At 36.9% G+C, this 22,805-nt stretch overlaps 2 protein-coding genes across 4 annotated transcripts in view; one reads left to right on the top strand and one right to left on the bottom strand.

Moving 5' to 3' along the window:
• LOC137832290 (beta-amyrin synthase) overlaps positions 1-21,452 on the top strand; it is a 40,108-nt gene extending 18,656 nt beyond the window's left edge. Inside the window, exons 1-16 of one of the 3 annotated variants that reach the window (XM_068640369.2) lie at positions 13,920-14,067; positions 14,401-14,631; positions 15,429-15,614; positions 16,527-16,616; positions 16,788-16,985; positions 17,442-17,526; positions 17,640-17,806; positions 18,206-18,319; positions 18,408-18,527; positions 18,776-18,898; positions 18,983-19,081; positions 19,646-19,702; positions 19,803-20,171; positions 20,267-20,347; positions 20,465-20,548; positions 20,779-21,452. In XM_068640369.2, coding sequence (XP_068496470.1) covers positions 14,431-14,631; positions 15,429-15,614; positions 16,527-16,616; positions 16,788-16,985; positions 17,442-17,526; positions 17,640-17,806; positions 18,206-18,319; positions 18,408-18,527; positions 18,776-18,898; positions 18,983-19,081; positions 19,646-19,702; positions 19,803-20,171; positions 20,267-20,347; positions 20,465-20,548; positions 20,779-20,901 — 2,097 coding nt within the window. In that variant the 5' untranslated portion in view covers positions 13,920-14,067; positions 14,401-14,430 and the 3' untranslated portion in view covers positions 20,902-21,452. Of the gene's footprint in view, positions 14,068-14,400; positions 14,632-15,428; positions 15,615-16,526; positions 16,617-16,643; positions 16,986-17,441; positions 17,527-17,639; positions 17,807-17,886; positions 18,083-18,205; positions 18,320-18,407; positions 18,528-18,775; positions 18,899-18,982; positions 19,082-19,645; positions 19,703-19,802; positions 20,172-20,266; positions 20,348-20,464; positions 20,549-20,778 lie in introns of those variants that run through there. The other 2 variants (XM_090303704.1, XM_090303705.1) reach the window with 2 other exon arrangements.
• Positions 8,898-10,112, bottom strand: LOC137833563 (uncharacterized). Its single transcript, XM_068641905.2, has one exon. The coding sequence runs from the start codon at positions 10,110-10,112 to the stop codon at positions 8,898-8,900; it is 1,215 nt and encodes a 404-aa protein (XP_068498006.2).
• Positions 21,453-22,805: the final 1,353 nt, after the last annotated feature.

Raw genomic sequence — 22,805 nt, forward strand, 5'->3', positions numbered from 1 at the left:
CTTTCAGTGACTAAGGGAAACATTAACCACTAGACGAGACAAGTTTTTTATTCATATCACGATTTTTATTATATTTATTATTACTAATATAGTTTATACTTATTATTAATATAGTTTATACTTATTCTTATTAATAATAATAATAATTATAATAATAATAATTATATTAATAATAATAATAATTATTATTATATTAAAAATAATAATAATGTAAATTATATTAATGATAATAATAATATACATTATATATTATTATAAAGTTTCTTTGGTCACGGAAGGAACCTGATTTCGACTCCCGTCGTCAAAATTACATACGAATTTTTTCCGTATGTGAAAATCCATATATAATTTGCATTTTTCTTGTAATGGAAAAAATATTCTCAATTTCATAATTTATAATAATGTCTGAATATATTATGGCAATGAGACATTAATCATGTCTATACTAAGAGTAAGAGAAAAAAAGTATGAAAATAGAAAATGAAATAACCTCATATTAATGCACTAGACTCTCTAAGTAAATCACTTTTTTCCATTTTAAACTGTCAACTGATTTAGAGTTTATGTTTTCGGTCTATTGAGATAAATTTCGACTTTAATTAAATTGAGTTTTATGTATACCTTATAGAAAATTTTATAAAAGATGTTTTTTAACTTGTAGAAAGATTATTTCATATTTCCTTTTTTATCTTCTAAAATTGCTTATAAAATAATTTAGCCCATAAACATTACGAGTCATGCATGAAAATACTGCTTGAACCTTTATAAAAAGCTTTGAATTGAAACAAACTGGTAAGGAAGAATGTCATCAATCAAAAGTACGTATTCGCTCAATCTCTGATAAAACATAACAAAACCATCCACATTTTACTCCGTTCATCTTTTCCAGTGTGTTGTAAGGTCCCTTTTTCCAATCTGATGAAATCCCTTGCCCATGAACATACACAAGTGACACTAAATTTTCACATGCAACAGAAAGATGACAAAATAACTGAATGATGAAAACACGTAACATCATTACAGAATGCTCTTACCGATGGAGTGGCATATATTGTTAGACAAGGTAGTACTCAGACATGAGAGCCACTCCTATGACAACTGTAAAGAGCAGTAAGCATATACTATGTGGAATCCCAAATGATGATGTTGAAATCCCACCTTATTCTTATTCTAATGAATGATGACTGTTCCTACAAGATCTAAACCCTGCTGAACACTTTCTCTGATGATGTCTTTTGTTGTACTTCTCGTCTTGTCGGTCTTTCGGTTGGTCTCCTTTCAGCTGGATCTTCGGCCAGGACACAATGGGGGAGTACCTGCGAAGACACTCCGACGATCAAGTCAGACCGAGAGCTAAGTACCAGAAGGGTGGGGAGTGAATAGTTACCTTGGGTGATGTGCCTCTTCTGCTATTTATACTGCTCTAGGTGGGCTATGGTCGTTGTGGGCCTGCTTTAGGGTCCAAACGAAGGCCCAATTGTGCCTTAACCGTGCTTATCATTTAAGTTGGGTTGTTTATACCTAATTACGCGTTTAGCTTCGCCTGTTGTCGTCTAGTCGGTTTTGTCGTCTAGTCGGTCTAGTCGGCCTTTCGGCAATCTGGTAGTACATATGCCCCCAGGCTCAAGTGAGTTGGTTTAAACGTAACTTAGAGTCGAATTGCCGTGAGCCTTCAGTTGGTTGAGGTTGAGTACGTTGGCTTGTACTCGAGGCGCGTGTGCGTGGTACTGTGGGATGTGACCGCTGGGTAAGATCTCACACGTTCATTGCATGTGGATCCAATGGTGGGCATTCTTTTTGACGCTTCGCCTTCTCATTTCTTTCACCTATAAATAGGAGTGGCAGTGGGCTCCGATTTCTTCGCGTGATCCGTGAAGTAGCTCCGAGAGTCCGACAGCCGAGTAACTTTCCTGCATTCCTTGTGTATTGGTTGAAGAGTTTCCTAGAGGTAACAATGTCTTTTCTTTCGGCTGTTGCCTCATGTCCTGTGTCTAAGGGGTTTGATAAGGAGAGGCCATTGGCTAATGAAATCCCTATCATAGATGCCGAGAATGCCGAAGGCTCTTCTCGGGCTGTCGGTCCTTTAAGTCGAGAAAGTGAGCAACCCGCAGTGTCGTTGTCATTGAGTGGGTATGCAGGGGAGGAAACCCGAGATGCCGAGTATAGATGGGTACATAGTAGCGTTCGTGAGTTCTTCTCCGATTTTACCAAAGTTTCGTTGCTCCAGGATTTTGTAGATAGCGTAGATATTGTATTAGATGGTGTGCCTAGTGGTGCCTTCGCTCTTCGTAGGTGTCGAGAGTTCGAGACTGTTTGTTTGGGCAGGGGGGGAAGGGCGAAAGGATTTTTTCTATTTCTATTCTTGTTTATTTTCGGATATGCATATCCGCTTTCCACTTGATAGTTTTACCATGGAAGTGCTACACGTTTTAAATGTAGCCCCCACGCAACTGCATCCGAATAGCTGGGCAGCCATCCAGGCTTTTCGGTTGCTTTGCGATGTGTTGAGTCTTAGGCCGACAGCTAGGTCTTTTCTACATTTCTTTGGCACTAGGCCGGGTGACCGAATATGTTGGTTATCCCTTGTCGGCCAAACCAAAAACAGCCTTTTCGCTCCTTACACGACATCCTATAAGAACTTTAAGACGGGTTTCTTTAAGGTTGTCATTGAGGAGGGAGGACGACAGTTTTTCTTTGATGGTGAGACACCCAAGTTTCCTTTTTATTGGACGAAGGATCCGACACGTTTCAATTTATGGCCGAGGTCCCTGATGACCGATGACGACTTGGAAGTGTTATCGGTGTTGGACCACCTTCCTCACAAGATTCCAACCCGGTCTCTCGTCCGTGCCTACTTGTCCGCTGATAGATGTGTTGATGTTGACGGTATGTGTTTTTACTTGTCTTATCGTGCGCTTTACTATGACTAACTTTGCTTTCGGCCTTCAGGTATAATGGCAAGTTTGGTGCTGCCAAGTGGTAAGAAAGACTACTTCCGAGAGCTTCGCTTGAAGCGACAAGCTCAGATGGCCACAAGGGGGGATACGCCAGGAGGATCGAGTACACCAGATGCCGAGGCCGCTATCCCCATTACCGTGGTGCCGGCTGCCGAGGCCGACCGTCCCACCAACCCAAAGAAGCGGAAAGAAGATCATGGCAAGTCTTCTCGACGCCATGGGGAGCGCTCGTCATCCGGAAGGTCTCCCAAGAGAGGCCGACTGCCCGGGGGGTCGGGTTCAAGTGGGCATGACTTTCTTGGGCATGATTTGAATGTGGCTGAGAAGGTGAATATCATGCTGAACCCTTACCAGCAAGATGCGTATCTGTCGGCACGCCCCTCTCAAGTACACGATGCCTTCATGGAGTTGTGTTTTAGGACTTTGGTCCTTGGCAAACGGATGGCATCCGACTTGATGAAGAGGGACAAGAACGCAGCCGAAGTGGAGGGGCTTCGGGCCAAGTTAAATGAGTCGTCGGCTAGCTTAAAAACAAAACTGGCCGAGAATGTTGTACTTCTGAAACAGAAGGAAACCTTAGAGGTCGAGGTTCAGAAATGGAAGGAAAAGTTCGAGCTGGCCGAGAGGATGGGTAGAGAGATTGCCGAGAAGGCTGACAACGAGGTGAAGGGCTTGAAGGAGAGTCTCTCGGACATGGCCCTCACCAACCACCGTGTTGAAGAGAGGATAGAGAAGCTGCTGAAGGAGTTGGAGGTGGCTGAGGATAGTGTTAAAGAAAAGCACGAGAATGGCTTCAAGAAGGCTCTCCAACAAGCGGCCTTCTTCTATCACGTTCCCTTGGACGAAGGGAAGTTTGATGTGGACAAGGACTTTCACGAGGGTCAGCTCATGCCGATAGACCAGATACCGAGTTCTACTCAAGCGGCGGTTTCGGCTCCCGTGAAGAATAATGTTGAACTTGTTGAGTCCGATAGCTAGGCTTGTCGATGTGCATAGGTCATGTAATTGTTTTGTAGGCCTTTAGCTCTTTTGAGGTCGCGTGCATTTTGCTTTGTAAGCGTTTGACCTCGTTTTTGTGTAAACATACCCGGCCTGCCGGTTCTCATGATTAATTAAATGACAAGTTATCATTATTACTTTTTGCCAATATCATTCGTACTTTGTTCTCTTTGGGTGGTGCGCGTACGCTTGACCGAAAGGTTTTTCTTCCGTGTTCTCGGCAGGGATTCACTTGGGTGAATTCTTCCTTGGCCGAGAGGTTTACTTTGAACTCTCTTGGCCGAGAGGTTTTTTATTGTACTCTCGGCAGGGATTTACTTGGGTGAATTCTTCCTTGGCCAAGAGGTTTATTTTGAACTCGCTTGGCCGAGAGGGTTTTTATTGTACTCTCGGCAGGGATTCACTTGGGTGAATTCTTCCTTGGCCGAGAGGTTTACTTTGAACTCTCTTGGCCGAGAGGTTTTTTATTGTACTCTCGGCAGGGATTCACTTGGGTGAATTCTTCCTTGGTCGAGAGGTTTATTTTGAACTCTCTTGGCCGAGAGGGTTTTTATTGTACTCTCGGCAAGAATTCACTTGGGTGAATTCTTCCTTGGCCGAGAGGTTTACTTTGAACTCTCTTGGCCGAGAGGTTTTGTATTGTACTCTCGACAGGGATTCACTTGGGTGAATTCTTCCTTGGCCGAGAGGTTTTTTATTGTACTCTCGGCAGGGATTCAGTTGGGTGAATTCTTCCTTGGCCGAGAGGTTTTTTATTGTACTCTCGGCAGGGATTCACTAGGGTGAATTCTTCCTTGGGCGAGAGGTTTATTTTGATTCTTGTATTAATGATTTGCCAGAGAATTTTGACTGATAAACATGATTTCATTGATTGCGGTGCCTCGTTAAAACCTTCTTCAATCAAAAACCCTCGGGAGAGCCCTCTGGGAAAAAAGATTGAAGGTAGGAAAGAGTACACCTATGATACATGTTAACTGAAATACATTTTCAAATGGCTCGCGTTCCATGTCCTGGGAACTTCTCGGCCATCCAAGTGTTCTAGGCGATATGCGCCGTTCTGGAGATTTTCTCTAATTTTGAAGGGGCCTTCCCAGTTTGCATTGAACTTTCCTTCTGCTGGGATCCTACGCGCTTCTCCTTTCATCCTCCAAACTAGGTCTCCTTCTTGGAACGCTCTTGGTTTAGTTTTTGAGTTGTATCTTCGCGCCACCATGCGCTTGCAAGTCTCTTCCCTTATCTTGGCCTTGTCGCGTGTTTCCTGGAGCAAGTCCAACTCCGCCCTGAGACATTCCTCGTTCATCTTCAGGTTGTGGAGCTCTCTTCGGATTGTCGGCTCTCCGACTTCGACTGGCAGCATGGCGTCTGTGCCGTAGGTGAGGTTGTACGGGGACTCACCAGTCGTCGAGTGGGGGGTACACCGGTATGCCCAGAGAACTTCCACGAGCTCCTCTACCCACTTACCTTTGGCACTGCAAAGTCTTTTTTTTAATTCGTTGAGGATGACTTTGCTAGCAGATTCGGCTTGACCATTGGTTTGCGGGTGCTCCACAGAACTTGTCTTGTGTCGAACACCCAGGCTTTCATAGAATTCGGCCAACTTGCGATCAGTAAATTGTCTCCCATTGTCCGTGATGATGGTGTGCGGGATTCTGAACCTGCATATGATGTCTTTCCATACAAAGTTCTGGACTTGCCTAGCTGTGATGTTTGCGAGGGGTTCCGCCTCAATCCACTTTGTAAAGTAATCAACTGTGACCAGTAGAAACTTCTTTTGCCCGGTTGCCTGGGGGAAGGGGCATATTATGTCCATTCCCCACAGGACAAAAGGCCAGGGAGAATTGATGCTTTGGAGGTTGTGAGGATGATGGTGGATTAGCGGACCATGCTCTTGACAACTTACACATTTTTTCACAAAGTTAGTGCAATCAGTCCTTAGCGTCGGCCAATAGTATCCGGCCCTCAGGACTCTCGTCGCCATTGTTCGGGCCCCGGAATGTAACCCACACGCCCCTTGGTGTAATTCTTGCAGAATGTACTCGGCTTCTACTTTCAACACACATTTGAGCAATGGGGTTGAGAATCCTCGCTTATATAAGTCTTCTCCTATTATGACAAACCGCGACGCTTTCTTGGATAGGGGCAAGTCATGGTCGTCTTTTCCTTCTTCGCGGTCCTTGATTGCTTTTTTCATGTCAGACACCCAGTCCTCTTCTCCTTTCTCGGTGACCATGCATTCCCCGATGGAGACCAAAGGGGCCGATAAGATCTGCTGAATGACAGAGGCATGTCGGCCTTTCGTCTTAGCGGTTGCCAGTTTTGACAAGGTGTCGGCCCTCAGGTTATCTTGTCGTTTCACATGACTTATCTTGACATTCTGAAACTGGCTGATGATGTTAACCACTCTGTGGTAGTATTTCAAGAGCAGAGGATCTTTGATTTGGTAGTTCCCGTTAATATGTTCGGCCATGAGTTGCGAGTCCGTATGACATTCCACCTTCTGAGCTCCCACATCCTTTGCAAGCAGCAGTCCGGCTATGAGTGCTTCATATTCTGCTTGATTGTTGAATGTAGGGAACCCAAAACGTAAAGATTGCTCAATTTGTATATTTTCAGGTCCTTCCAGAACAATTCCGGCTCCTCCACCCTTCTTACTCGAGGAGCCGTCGACATGTAGGATCCATATGGTTTCAAGTTCTTGGCATTGCTGCAACTCTGAAGTAAAGTCCGCTAAGCATTGGGACTTGATAGGTCCTTGTGGTTCATATTTAATGCTGAATTCGGACAACTCGACTGACCAGCCAATCATTCTTCCGGCCAACTCGAGTTTTTGCAAAATCTTATTGATGGGGAAGTCGGTTCGCACTATGACCTCGTGACTTTGGAAATATTGTCGTAGCCTTCTGGAGGCATGGACGAGGGCTAGAGCTACCTTCTCGATCATTTGGTACCGGGTTTCGGCGTCTTGTAGCACTCGGCTAACGAAGTAGACTGGTTTCTGTTCTGTTTCGCCTTGTATTATGGCGGCACTTACGGCTTCCGGTGACACGGCCAGGTAGACCAGTAGGGGGGTCCCATGGACGGGTTTGCTCAGAATGGGTGGTTTGGCCAACGCCTTTTTTATAATCTGAAAAGCTTCTTTGCAGCTTTCGTTCCATGCGAACTTTTCTACTTTCTTCATGAGCTTCAAGATCGGTCTTATCTTGTCCGCTAGTCTGGGCATGAATCTGGACAAAGACGTCAGTCTTCCTACCAGCCGCTGAACTTCTTTCAGGTTATCCGGGCTTTTCATGGTTTCCAAGGCTCGGCACTTGTCTGGATTCGCCTCGATTCCTCGACTTGTCAGCATAAAGCCTAGGAATTTGCCTCCTTCAACCTCGAATACGCATTTCTCAGGGTTAAGGCGCATGTCATACTTCCTTATCTGCTGGAAGACCTCGGCCAAGTCGTTGGCATGTTGTTCCACGCTATCAGATTTCACAATTATGTCGTCAACATAAACTTCCATGGTTTTTCCTATCTGGTCTCGGAACATTCGGTCCATAAGCCTCTGATAGGTCGCTCCAGCATTCTTGAGGCCGAAAGGCATGACCTCATAGCAAAAGTTGGCTTTGTCAGTAATGAAGGTTGTCTTCTCTCGGTCTGCCGGATTCATGCGTATTTGGTTGTACCCAGAGTATGCATCGAGGAAACTTAACACTTTGTGGCCGGCTGCACCATCTACTAGTCGGTCAATGCTCGACAATGGATATGCATCTTTTGGACAAGCCATGTTAAGATGGGTGTAATCGGTGCACATTCGCCACATTCCATTGTTCTTTTGCACCAGGACTATGTTTGCCAGCCATGTGGTGTAATGCACTTCTCAGATAAACCTAACATCCAGCAGTTTTCTGGTTTCCTCCTCGACTATCCGTCCTTTTTCTACCATGAACTTTCTCTTCTTCTGGGCTACTGGTCTAGCCTCCTTACAGACTGATAGTTTGTGCGAGATTATTCGGGGATCTATTCCCGGCATGTCGGCTGTCGACCATACGAATAAGTCTGTATTTTTGTATAGGACAGCTGTGATAATGTTCTTTCCCTCTTCTCCTAAGGTTGATCCCAAACGTGTATTCTGACCTGCCCGGCCCACCCGACATAGCACCACCTCTTCCTTGGGTTCCACCTAAGGTTCATCATTCGGTCTTGGATCTAAGTCATCACTCAGGGATATATGATGGACCTCGGCCCTCTGGGTGGGTGTTCGCGGTGGCAGAATCTTTAACCTTGTCGCGTAACATTCTCTCGCAGTTTTTTGGTCGGCATGAAGAGTGACCACCTCTCGGCCTCTACTCGGGTTGTCGGCTGGGAACTTCATGGCCAGGTGGGGTGTCGAGACTATAGCTCCCAATTTGTTGAGAGAGGATCGCCCGATCAAAATATTGTAAGACGTTTCGGCGTCAACCAATAGGTATCTGATTTTGATCGTCCGGCAGTCTCGATTTCCTTCTCCAAACTTGTTGTCCAGGTCAATGTACCCTCTGGTGTTGACTCTCTGCCCCGCGAAGCTAATGATTTGTTCATCATACTGGACAATGTCGTCATCCGACATGCCCATCTTTCGGAAGGTCTTCCAATACAAGATATCTACAGAGCTTCCTTGATCTATCAGAGTTTTCATGATGACGAAGTTGGCTACTTCGATGGTGACTACCATAGGGTCATCATGTTTCGGGTTTATGTTTCTGAAGTCTGAGTTCGTGAAAAGCATGGGAGGCAGGTCTCTCCTGTTGCTTCTGCTAATGGAGTACACAGAACTAACCGCTCGGAGGTGTCTTTTCCGGGAGGATGATGTAGTTCCTCCCCCGCGAAACTCCCGGCAATCGTGTTTATAACTCCCCGTACTGGCATGGTTCTTCAACGATCTCTTCCTTCTCGGCCTTCCCGGCCTCTTCGGCCTCTCTATTCGTTTACCTGTGTGTTTCTACGCCCTTCTCTCTTTTCCATGTCAACTTCGTTTTTCCCGTCTTCTCGGCCTGTCTGGACAAAGCGTCGTAGATGACCGGCTTGGATGAGCTCTTCAATTTTATCCTTCAGTGCCCAACAATCTTCCGTTGTGTGTCCAAAATTGCGGTGATATCGACAATGCTTGGTTTGGTCGGCACTCTGCAGGGTAGGAGTCCTGCTCGGTGTCTTCAGGAGATCTGCATTGAGAGCTTCCTCTAAGACCCTCGACCTTTCAGCAGTCAAGGGGGTGTAACGGGTGAAACGCGGTCCCTTGGGAAAGTCTCTAGGCTTCCCAAAATGTGTTGGTCTGCTTCTGTCTCTCCTCCTCTCAGGTTCGTTGGGTGCTTGAACCCTACTCCAAAACTCTTTCAATTCCTCCAGCTGCATGTATTTGGTGGCTCTTTGGCGCAACTCATCCAATGTTGTGGCCGGTTGCATGCATAAACTATCCGAGAACGGTCCCGGCTTCAGTGCAGTTACCATGTGGTGCATCGCTACTTCGGGACTTAGGTTTCGTATGTCTAACGCCGTTTTGCTGAATCTGTTCATGAAGGCCCTCAAGGTCTCCGACTTCTCTTGCCGAATATTTACTAAGGCGATCGAAGTGAGGTGGTGTGGTCGGCTGGTAGTGAACTGTGCTCCAAACTTAGCCGCGAGTGTGTCGAAGCAATCTATGGATTGAGCTGGCAGTCGAGTGAACCAGCTCAAGGCTGCCCCCTTAAGTGAGGTGGGGAATATTCGGCACCACAACGCGTCTTCCGCCGTATGCAAGTCGACCTGTGTCAGGTACGCATTTACATGCTCATCCGGATCCGTGGATCCATCATACTTGTCCAACGTGGGGTTGTTCCAGGTTCCCGGCAAGGGGACTTCAAGGATGGTTTCCGTAAAGGGACTTCTTCGAGGCGCCGTGTTTAGCGCGTTATTTGAGGCCAACCTTATGTTTTCTTGATACGAGCTCCCGGCCTCACGTGTATCCGTGTTTGCGTGATCTCTTGAGGGGATATTATTATCCACGGCTTCCGGTATTTCCGGCTTCTCAGCAAGCTTTTCTTTCATCCGAGCATTCTCCTTCCTCAAAGCTTCCATTTCCTGCTGCATTTTCAAGATTAACGTCATAGGGTCTGGATGGCTGGTTTCTTCTTGCGCATTCCTATCGTTACCCGTCATGTTCCTCGTAGTCACCATGTGGACAATTCGTGGGGTTTTTTCTTCTCTGCCCCACGGTGGGTGCCAAAATGTTCCTACAAGATCTAAACCCTGTTGAACACTTCCTCTGATGATGTCTTGTGCTGTACTTCTCGTCTTGTCGGTCTTTCGGTTGGTCTCCTTTCAGCTGGATCTTCGGCCTGGACACGATGGGGGAGTACTTGCGGAGACACTCCGACGATCAAGTCAGACCGAGAGCTAAGTACCAGAAGGGTGGGGAGTGAATAGTTACCTTGGGTGATGTGCCTCTTCTGCTATTTATACTGCTCTAGGTGGGCTATGGCCGTTGTGGGCCTGCTTTAGGGTCCAAACGAAGGCCCAATTGTGCCTTAACAGTGCTTATCATTTAAGTTCGGTTGTTTATACCTAATTACGCGTTTAGCTTCGCCTGTTGTCGTCTAGTCGGTTTTGTCGTCTAGTCGGCCTTTCGGCCATCTGGTAGTACAATGACCAATGAATCTTGTTAACTGATCAATTGAATATATTTAATGATAATCATTCCAAAAGTATTGAAATTATAATTCAATCTTAAAAATGTGATGAGCTTTAATTATCCACTATCTCGAACTTGTGACATAAGCGTTGCAAAACTGTCGACGGAGTTGGGATGAAGCTTGGTGAACCAGCTCAGAACTCCTCCTTTCAACGATGTAGGAAACACTCATCCTAGGACTGCGTCGTCCGAGGTATACAGGCTCATGTGCGTAGTGTACGCGTTCATGTGCTCATCTGGGTCAATCATGCCATCATAGCGATCCCTGTTGAAGCCCTTTCACTTATCCGGCAACAAAACTCCTATGATAGAATCAGTAAAAGGATGTCAGCGCATCGAATCCAAGGTCTTAGTCGTGCGGACCGACTTGTTAGAACAGGACTCACCGTCCATCTCATGGGTGGAGATCTTGTCCTTGGTTTCTTCGATTGCCCTCGAGTTGAGAGGGGATGTGATTGGCCTACCGACAAGGTTAGTCGGCACAACTGATGGTCCTCCCTCGACCAACTTCTTTTTCATATCCTCGTTCTCTCTTCGGAGAGCTTAGATCTTCTGCTCATTCTTCCTCGTACCCTCTTCATTCCTCTTCTTCAACTCAGTCATCTCTCTTGTCATGTTGCAGGTTGAAAAATAAATATGATGAAATTATTTTCTTTGAGATAGAAAATTTGTGCAGTTGTGTAAGTGTATGATGAAAGTACAAGATATATTGAATATACTATATATTTAGGTTATTAATTAATTTATGCTAACGTTAGGAATACGTTTGGTAGAAAAAGATTCGAAGTTGTGAATTTTTAAATGTAAAAGAGTAAATATATATTTTATTTAAAAAATATATCCTTATATATAATTGTCTTTTGAACAATATATAAACCTTGTTAATATATGTAAATAATTCTAGAGAATTATATGGATTAATGATATAATTATAAAATATATGAAAAATATGGGGTGAGTCTTTAGAATACTAGTTGAATTTGTTTAAAGTTATATTCATGACATAACCGTTAGAATAATTTACACAAGGTAATCGTATATTATAACTTATTTCTAAATTACAAATAAATATATTTTTATTCGTTAAATTTTTATATATATGTATTTAAATAACTTTGTTTTTAATCTTCATTAAAGCAGTTATATATTATTTACATTATAATTTTTTTGTCAATACAGTATTCCTTTGAACAGCATAAATAATTTAAAATAATATTTTCATATATTTTTAATAAATTATTTTTATTCTTTAAAATATTTTCATATATTTTAAAATTTTAATATGAAATAGCATATTTATAAATTAAATAAATTCCATATAAAAAATAATTTAATTAACATTTAACTAAAATACTAAAATACATACATTAAAACTTTTAATTTTAAAGTTTCTGAATATATTTTAATGTTGATGTACAAATAATTAATCATATATACAATATTAATACGATATTTTTAAATATTGATTTCAAATTTAAAATTTTAAATAATATTGTCTAATAATTCTTTAAATAAAAAAATGAGATAGACAAATTTAATAATATTTATCAGATTAAAAAAGTTGAAAAAATTGTATAGTTATATTATTTATTTATTTATTTGTTTGATTCTCAGTTAAATTGAATTCTTCATTTTTTAAAAATATAACATTTTCATATATAGGAATTCATGTTGTTTGTTTTATAATATGAATTATCATGTAAAATACATCTTGCATAAAAAACATTGTTAATATTTATTTATTGACAATTTTATAATTAATTTGGTGAAAAGGGTTGTTTAAAAATTGAAGAACTTATTTGAAAAGGATAATAGATCTGAATCCAATTGTGTAGTTTCAAAATACTAAAAGTAGGTGGCCCAAGATGTAGTAGTTCGTCAAAAGTAGGACCCACCGATATTATTACGTTAAAATTGATAATTCATTATGTGATAGGTGGATTGCTCAGTTAAATTAATTGATGAACTCATTCGTCACTTTTTCTTAAGAAAAATATTTTTCTTTTATTTTGAATCTATTTATTTTATTTTATTTTTTAATATTTTTTAATAATAAAAATATAAAGAAAAAATAATTAAATTAAATTAAATTTTACAATTTTAATAAAAAAAAATTTAATATCTAACAAAATAAAATAAATATCAATAATGATTTAATGAATCAAACAAAGAAATTAATATAAATACAGTTATATATAAAACAAAAACATGAAATTAATCTCTAAAAATGTCAACATTAACAATCTCTTTGCTTTTAAAGTTTTAAAAATGTGTAGAGATATTCATGATTTAAATCAAGGAATGTGTGTAAGGAAGGGGTGAAAATAATTTATCTCCCTCTTCTAAGATGCAATGATTGAAGTGAAAAGCCACATGATAATGTTTTTGTGTTTTGACCTTGTTTTTTTCTTTACCATTTAATGCAATCATATATATTATAAATAAATATGTTGTATGACTTACTCTACATACAAATTTTTTCATTATAAAATATCCTCATCTACCTACAATCTAAATTAATAAATAGAAATTTTTTTCAAAATATATAAATAAATATAACACTAAATTTGTATATACTTTAAAAATATTATTTTTATGATTATTTTCATATCTTATTTAACATATCAAAATAAATTATTTAATGATAACGAAAATAATTTAAAATATTTTAATTAACTCAAATCTACATAAAAATATCTCATTTCATTATTTAAATATTTTTAAATACAAAGATAAACTAGTAAACTTACATTTTGCATCTTTTAAAACAATTAAAAAAACATTTCACAACCATTACATCACTCACAAACTTCAATAAAAAAATTTCATAAATTTATTCCAACATACCTCAACTCAAACACACTGACTTTTTTCACATTTTACTCTCAAATCCTCACACATTCACTAATTCAACTCCTCACATATCCCCTTTTTAATTCAAACACAATCTAAAAAAATACGGATCTGAGCCAGTTTGTCCCACCTCACATGTAACTGTCGGTTAACAAATTAGATGGATCATACCAATATAAAATAACAAATTCAAAATATTTTTCCATCTCACCTAATGTCAACCTATTCAAACATATGGTCCCCTAACTAAAAGTCAACAATTGAGGTTTTATGAACAAATTTTCTATTTACAATAATATCAGATTTAGGAAAGTGAATAATAAATAATAAGATTAAAAAATAGAGCAATTAAAAGTTATTCAAAAGTACACGTCCCAGTCTGGTCACATTTGTTGTTGTGTATTGTTGTTGAGGATGCAACGCAGGACACCATTTAAGTGATTTAGTTGAGAGTTGTATAGAGTGAGTGAACTGAACTCCATTATAAGTAGAGAGACAGATATGATCCCATTATAGTGTATTTGTTAGCTTCAAAACATTTGGAGTCAACACTTGAAGATCTGTTATCAGGTTGAATTCTTTTCTGCTTCTTTCTTTTTATTACTTATCTTTTGTGAGATGCACACCAACAAACAGAAGCAGTGTAGCCAAAGCTTTTCAAATGCTGTAGTCTAACTATCACTTTGTTCTGCACTCACACACACACTTCCACAAATCTTATTTAGCCCACTCAGTGCTCATATTTTTACACTTCAAACAATAATTATATTTAGCTAACAATTCAATAAATTAATATTTTAATTATATTATTTTTAAAAAAATTAAAAAATTAATATATATTATTATATTATTATAATGGATTGTGTTTTTCCGATGTCAAAGTATTTGTTTTTGTTATTAAAGGTTTGCTGGAAAAAGATTAAAAGTAAGAAAATGTGGAGGCTGAAGGTAGGAGATGGAGGGAAGGATCCATACATATTTAGCATAAACAATTTTGTAGGAAGACAAATATGGGAGTTTGATTCCGAAGCAGGAACTGATGAGGAACGAGCCCAGGTGGAAGCAGCTCGTCAAGATTTCTACCAAAATCGCTTTAAGCTCAAGGCTTGCGGTGATCGACTATGGCGATTTCAGGTACTTCTTCTCTATTATCTGCACCAAAACCTCATTCTTCAGGGCCAAAAAGCATAGTAAGTCATTATTCAATTATTTTAAAATTATATTATTGTGTGGCATTTCAAAAAGGAAAGATATTAAAGAAATAAATAATATGAGCTTATTTTCCATTTTTTTTACAGATTTTGAGGGAAAAGAAATTCAAACAAATTATAAGCGAAGTGAAGATAGAAGATGATGAAAAATTACGAAATTCTTTTCCACATAACATATATTTGATTTTTATCCCTTATATTTACACGCAGAACACTTTTTTTTATATATTAGAATTCAATTTTTGGAAAACTGAATTCTCACGAATTGGCTAATCTGATACCTAGAAAACCATGGAAACCGAATTTTGAGTTTTTTTTTATTTATTTATTTTGATTTGTTAAATAATTAATTGGAGGAGAAAATTTAGGAGGAAAAATTATAAAAATAGTTAATTGAAAACAATATTAAAATTAGTTTTAAAAACAGAATTTAATTAATAAGGATCTAGAATTTAATTATTTAGAGAAATAAAAAAATTGATAAAAAAATATTTAAAACATAGAGAGGGGAAATTGCATGTAAAATAGAAAAGAAAGAGAGAAAGGAAAAGCGGAAAACACTTGGCCCTTTAGATTTAGGTTGTGAGAATTGTTTAATATGAAGTTTTTTTTTGTGCCTAATTTAATTTTCTTTGCAATTATTATTTTAAGAAAATAGTAGCATAAACATAATGTTGTGATGTGATTTACAGATATAATTTTGTTTGGTGTGTTATACAGATTCTGAGGGAGAACAAATTCAAACAAAAGATAGATAGTGTGAAAATAGAAGATGGTGAAGAAATGGGATTAGAGAAAACCACAGTGACAATAAAGAGAGCGACCCATTACCTATCAGCTTTACAGACCAGTGACGGTCATTGGCCAGCTCACATTGCTGGTTGTCTCTTTCATGTCCCTCCCTTGGTAACTTCACCTTTTAGATAACACATATTCTTTATATTAATATTATATTTCAATTTACTTTTTAAATCAAAATATATAACCATAACTTACATCTTCAACGCACATCATATCCAGAATTATAAATTTAAGATTTAATTCTTATAAGATCTTCTTGGGAACATCATAATAGACTTAAATCCTAAAGATATATTTTTTAAAAGTAGAACTCGAATTCTCTTTCACAAGTAGCTTATACCTAAAGTCACTAATGACCATATTATAAGATTTCATTTAACTAAAACCAAATTTGATTTTTAATACTAAAATGTAATCCTTTTTAATTATCGTTTATTTATTTGATTCAGTTTAATTACTCTATGATTGAAAAATTTATATCATGACTCAAATGAGTGAAATGGTTTAGGTGGTGAAAAAGGCAGTGAAAACCATAGCTACCACTTTTACTAAAATGACACACTAAATATACTTACAAATTAAATTTAAATTTATTTATTTTTTATTTTACTAAAAAAATAGTATGTACTACTATTTAAAGGGAGAATCTAGATTATTTTAAAAATTATTTTAGTATAATCACTTTAATTTTTAAATAATCATGAAATTAAGATCTTTTACTGTTAGGGATGACAAAGTGGGGTGGGTCAGCTCGTGGCTCGCTGGTAAAAAACGCGGGGCGGGCTCACCTTTTCAACCTGTTAACCCGCATTAGTCCGTCCCGTATAACCCGCGGTCTGCGCAGGTCAGCAACGGAGCGGGGCGGACCAGCCCGCAAGCCCGCAAACAAATAATAAATAAAATTGACTTTGGCAGCAGTGGAGTAAATAATGTTTTGTTTCAATTTTCTTTTTCATTTTAAGTTTGCAATGTTAAAAACTATATATTTAACCTTATTTTTTATTTAAAATACTCCAGGTCATTTCCTTGTATATTATTGGACATCTTGATTCTGTATTGTCCGAAGAACATCGCAAAGAAATTCTTCGTTATATATACTATCATCAGGTATACATGTTAATTTTTTTTTATAACATGAGATTATTGTGAACACTAAAAGAAAACTAATTAAACATATTTACTCTTTTTCTTTTTACCACCATTTTGCTTAATCATAAAAATAGATTTTTTTTACAACACTGAACAATTAATAGAAAATAAAAGTATTTTGGTTTAAAGAACGAAGATGGAGGTTGGGGACTACACATAGAGAGTCACAGTTGCATGTTTTCTACCACACTTAATTACATATGTATGCGAATTCTCGGAGAAGGGCCAAATGGAGGTCTTAACAATGCTTGTGCTAAAGGAAGAAAGTGGATACATGAACATGGAAGTGTAACTCACATACCTCAATGGGGAAAATTCTGGCTTTCGGTAAGTTAATTTAAAATTTAAATACATCATATAAATGTCTAAATATATTTTTCATCCATGCATTGTAATACGAAATTGATTTTTGTCTACTGATCCAAACTTTAAATTATTCAAATGTTTGTAGTATGAAAATGATTAAAATAGATCATTTTGAATATGTAATTAATTCAATTTGAAGTTCCACTTCATCAACCCATTGAAATTAGTTAGAATCAACATCAATTTGCAATCAAAACAACAACGAATCTCGAAAAGAAAAAAAAATATTTAAAAAAATTAACAATCATTTCATATATACAATAACCTATTTCAATCATTTTCATATTATAAATATTTCGATGGTCTAAAGTTTGAATCAGAAAAAAAACTAATTTCGTATTATAACACAATGACGAAAAACATATTAATCTATATATAAATTATATGCTACTAATTTAAATAATTTTATATTTGTAGGTTCTTGGTATAGTTGATTGGTGTGGAAGCAATCCTTTACCACCTGAATTTTGGATGCTTCCTAATTATTTTCCTATGCATCCAGGTTGAAATAATTAATTTGATTCTATAAACTGTGAAACAATAAATAATTGAACAAGTGAATATGCAATATTTATTGATGGAACTTATTATATCTCATTTTTATTTCAAATGCAGGGAAAATGTGGTGTTTTTGTCGACTAGTATATATGCCTATGTCTTACATATATGGAAAAAAGTTTACGGGTCCAATCACACCATTAATTCTAGATTTGAGAGAAGAGCTCTTTAGTGAACCATACAATAAAAATAGTTGGAAGAAAGCACGTCATGAATGTGCAAAGGTAATTAATTGTACACATATTTTTTAATTTTGAGAAAATATAAAATATAATTTTTAAGAGAAAATTTAAAATTTTATCAAAAAATAATTTTTATTTTTCTACTCTCCTCGCAATTGGATACAAGATCTAATATGGGATATCACTTTATTTACTGAGCCCCTTTTTACACGTTGGCCATTCAATAAGGTTAGAGAAAAATCACTTCAATTAACAATGGAGCATATCCATTATGAAGATGAAAATAGTCGATATATAGACTGTGCGTGTTTGGAAAAGGTGAGCATAGTATTATAACATATATATTTAAAATGAGAATAATATGAGACAAATGGATAATTAAGTTTATAATATTTTATATAAAAAATATTAACTTGCCATTAATATGTTTGTATTCATCAGTCTTTATGTATGCTCGCTTGTTGGGTGGAAAATTCAAATGGAGAAACTATTAAGAAGCATCTTGCTAGGATTCCAGATTATTTATGGCTTTCAGAAGATGGAATAACCGTTCAGGTACACATATTCTCTATTATATGTTTTAGTGATATTCAATAACATGAAATCATAACAACTAACTAATTCACTTGTTTATATAATGTAGGCTTCTGGTAGTCAAACATGGGATGCAGGTTTCATTGTTCAAGCTCTTCTTGCTACTAACCTAATTGAGGAGTATGGTTCCACACTTACAAAAGCACATGATTTCATTAAGAAATCTCAGGTCAAAATTAAGAATTTCTCAATAAATATGTGCTACAATCGCAAATTTCTAAACAAATATAAGAATGGAAAACTCTCATCTTATACAATTTACCTAACCAACTAAATGAACTCGCTAATTAATTGCTAAAATTATTAACAATAATAACCATTGTAATTTTGACAGACTTTAATTAGTGTTAAGTGGATTAATGGTGTGGTGGTATTGGTATATATCTATGAAGCAAAAATGGATTTATGATGTATTAGGTTCAAAACAATCCGTCAGGAGATTTTAAGAGAATGTATCGTCACAATTCGAAAGGGTCATGGCCCTTTACTCACCAGGACCATGGATTGCAAGTTTCCGATTGCACTGCAGAATGTTTGATGGTAACCTTATCACAAACAACTTAATTTCTCAATACACTTTATATACAATTTATAAGTTAACTAATTAAGTATTCTACGTTTCAGTGTTGTTTGCTTTTATCAACCATGTCACAGGAGATTGTAGGACAAAAAATAGAACCTCAAAACTTATATGATGCAGTCGATTTCTTACTCTCACTTCAGGTTAGTATTATTTAATTCACAGTAACATGCTTTTTAATTAATTTATTGTTAGATATTTTTGGCTGGTGTATCAGTGTATTGAAATAATATTAATGAATAAGTTTGTTGTATTTTTATAGATATATTAATAATAATAATATCAACTCTGCACACTATATGAATCTTCTTCTGATTTTTTTTATAAAACATATAGGACCAATAATAATTTTTCCTATAAAAAACCTAAGCTAAGTGACAATAGAAAGAGGGCAATCTCCGTTTATATTTTCTTATTATTCGGTAACACATAATCTTACTTCTTTTTAAGGTTTTATTACAAACTTGTTAAAGTATGTACTTTCTAACTTTTCTTTTAAGCTTTCCTTCTAATTTTGATCTTTTTACATGAAATTTATATTTTTGCACATGATTTAATTTTGTAGTCTATTCTCTCTAGCAAATGTTGTGTTCGCTTTTTATTTTGATAATTAAATTAATATTTTTAATTGAAAAAAGTTTACTTTATGTTCAATTTGGTTGTATATGATTTAATTTTTGGCACAACATCAATTTTGATTACTACAGAGTAAAAATGGAGGTCTAACGGCATGGGAGCCATCACAATCTGAAACATGGTTGGAGGTAAGTGTTACATAATATAATGTGTATAAATCCATTAATAAAAGGAAAAACAATTTCTACCAATTGTTAATGAATTAATAGTTTTGGTATTAATTTGTAGTTACTGAATCCGACGGAAATGTTTTCTGACATAATAATTGAGCACGAATACGTTGAATGTACTGGAGCAGCAATTCAGGCTTTAGTAACGTTCAAAAAAGAGTATCCAAATTACAAGGAGAAAGATGTAGATAACTTCATTGCCAAAGCAGTGGAATACCTTGAAAATGAACAATCAAGTAATGGTAGTTGGTATGGAAAGTGGGGAATTTGCTACATTTACAGTTCTTGTTTTGCACTTCGAGGTTTAAATGCTGCTGGAAAGACTTACACTAATTCTGCTGTCATTCGTAAAACTATCAAATTTCTACTCTCAATACAAAATGAGGATGGTGGGTGGGGAGAAAGTTATCTTTCATGTCCAAAGAAGGTCTATAACTAAACCGCTACTATTTATGATTACAATTTTCATTAGCTTAAATATTATTAATTATAAACATTAATGAATGTCATTGTGCAATGAAGATTTACGTGCCTCTTGAAGGAAATCGATCAAATGTTGCTCAAACAGCTTGGGCTCTAATGGCTTTAATTCACGGTGGCCAGGTATTCTTTTGTTTGTCAAAAATTATACAATCATTTCCAAATGTTTATTCATTTCCTTATCCAAATTAAGTGTTATATATGTTATTCTATTTTTCATTTTCTAAATTTTCTATGTAGGCCCATAGGGACGCAATTCCCCTCCACCGTGCAGCAAAGTTATTAATCAATTCACAGTTAGAGAGTGGTGATTGGCCTCAAGAGGTACCTCTCGAATTTCAATCATTTCATTTTCATTCCATAATTCTTATTAGGTTCTTATATTCTTAGTGTTTTTTTTTATGTTGTTAGTAAAATAATTTAATTTTAAAAAATATATATAAAAATAGATTAATTTGATTTGAGATTCAACTCATTATAAATCAAATCTAATTCCATCTAATTTGGTTTGGGGGTTTTGTTGTAATTAAATTTGTGTAACTTGTTTATTGTAGGAAGCGACCGGAGCATTCTTGAATAATGGCGTGTTGCATTATCCACTCTACAGAAATGCTTTTCCATTATGGGCTTTGGCCCAATATCGCAACGAAGTTTTGTTGCCTTCCACTTCTGCTTAACTTCAAAATGCAGAGAGCTCTAAAATAAAAGAAGTTGGTGTTTGAGTTCAATAATGATAAGCTTGTTCCTTTTCATGTATTTGTAATTCTGAAACAAACCCTCTCTGTCAGAATTTGAGTATTATTTTCTTCAATAACACTATTTTGTACTCTTTTTTTTTCTGTTATTATCCCAACAGCTGAAAGGAAATGGCGCCACGCATCCCCAACCCTATCACATCTTCACATCCTTCTTCCTCCAACCCCCAATTCTTCGCCCAGACTCCTAATTTCAAATCCCTAGTTTAGTTTATCAAGAGGCAACTTCTCACCACTTCATAAATCTTTTACAATTGGAGTTCGAGTCAGAGATTCTTACTTTGTAAATCTTCATGAAATGAAACAGTTGGTTAAGATCAGGGAGATTCTAACCAACAGTTATTATATGTAATCAGAGGTCTACATTGAGTTTCATATCACCTTAGTCTTACCATTAGGATGTAGATGCAATTCTGTGTCACTTTCAATTTTAAATTGTTTTTGTTATTTGAATAACAGACTTTGTTTCATTTTTTATTGTTCATAATCATGCACTGCCATTGGTCGTCCTAGTGGTTGAGTTTTATTAGAATGGAATTCGGTGGTGTTATCAACTAAATGGATTGAATTTTACCCTGCATGTGACTGATAATGAAATCGATAGCAATCTTCTTTTACAAGTTTGTAATAACTTCTTGAGAGACTAGATTGTTAGCTTTTGGATCATCAAATATATAGCTGTTTTTATATTGCACCATAGTTAAGACTATCAGGTTATTGGCCTGGTCTACAGCCTCGACAATTAATGTAGAATATGTTCTAGTCAAATCACTTCATACTGATTTTGTTTCGGTAGAAGAACAGAAGTTCAGTGGATGTAGACCATCATGAAAAAAATAGATTAATCCTTACACCCTTCCAATATGTCCATCATCCCTTTAGAAGGAAGAAGGTTAACTACCTTGTAGTATTGAGAAGTACAGTAGTTGTCTTATAGAACATATGGAGACTTAGATATGCAACAAAATCACCAAGCCTAGAGCTCAAATGCTAATAGACATTTGTTCATTAAGATATTTCTAAATCTATTACAATCCTTCTACAAATGGCTGGGAATGTTCTTAACTAGTGTTTTGCTTAAAGATAATATTAGTTGGCAAACCCAAGTTTATTGAGATTGTTATTTGAATTTGGACTTAGGTTCTAACTCAATCCTTGAAAGTAGCTTATAAAGTTACAATTGTCTCAATCTTATAAATTAATCTAAGTTTTATTTTTTAATGAAAGAAGAGCAAACAACTTTTATATTATTAGGCTGTAATTAAGACAATTCCTAAAGACGTCATAATTAAAGTGGTTTTCCAACACTCTCTTCTTGTCCTAGGCTATATCTGCCATAGGTATGACAAATGTAGGTGGTTCCCATCCTTAAACTTCAATTAAGGTAGTTTCTTTAGTGAGCTAGGGGTGGACCTCCGCCATGGTGACTTCCCAACAGTCATCATAATCTACTGTGTGCTCAGAATTAAGAGTTGGCTGATGATATGGATGCTACTTTTTCAAATTCCTTTCTTTTTATGGTCTTCTATTACATCATTGCTACGATCACACGTCTGTATTTAGTTTAAGTCATCTGACAAGTTTTGGTATTTAACTTGCTGGACTCACAGCAAAATAAACTCAGAACCCTCACCATAGAGAAATTCTCCAGTGTGGCAAACCCAGAGGACTTTCAACTAGCACAGACTGCAGTGCATAGGTAACATCTTTTTTGTACGTTCCTTTTTTTTCTTTTCAGTTCTTCTCTCTTCCTTTCTTCTGTGCTCCTTTACTTGTAACTGCTGCTAGAAGCTCCAATGACTAGTAATCCACTAGCCAAGAGGATT

This window comes from Phaseolus vulgaris, chromosome 6, assembly GCF_051622355.1.
Source record: "Phaseolus vulgaris cultivar YP4 chromosome 6, ASM5162235v1, whole genome shotgun sequence".
NCBI classification, from domain to species: Eukaryota; Viridiplantae; Streptophyta; class Magnoliopsida; order Fabales; family Fabaceae; genus Phaseolus; species Phaseolus vulgaris.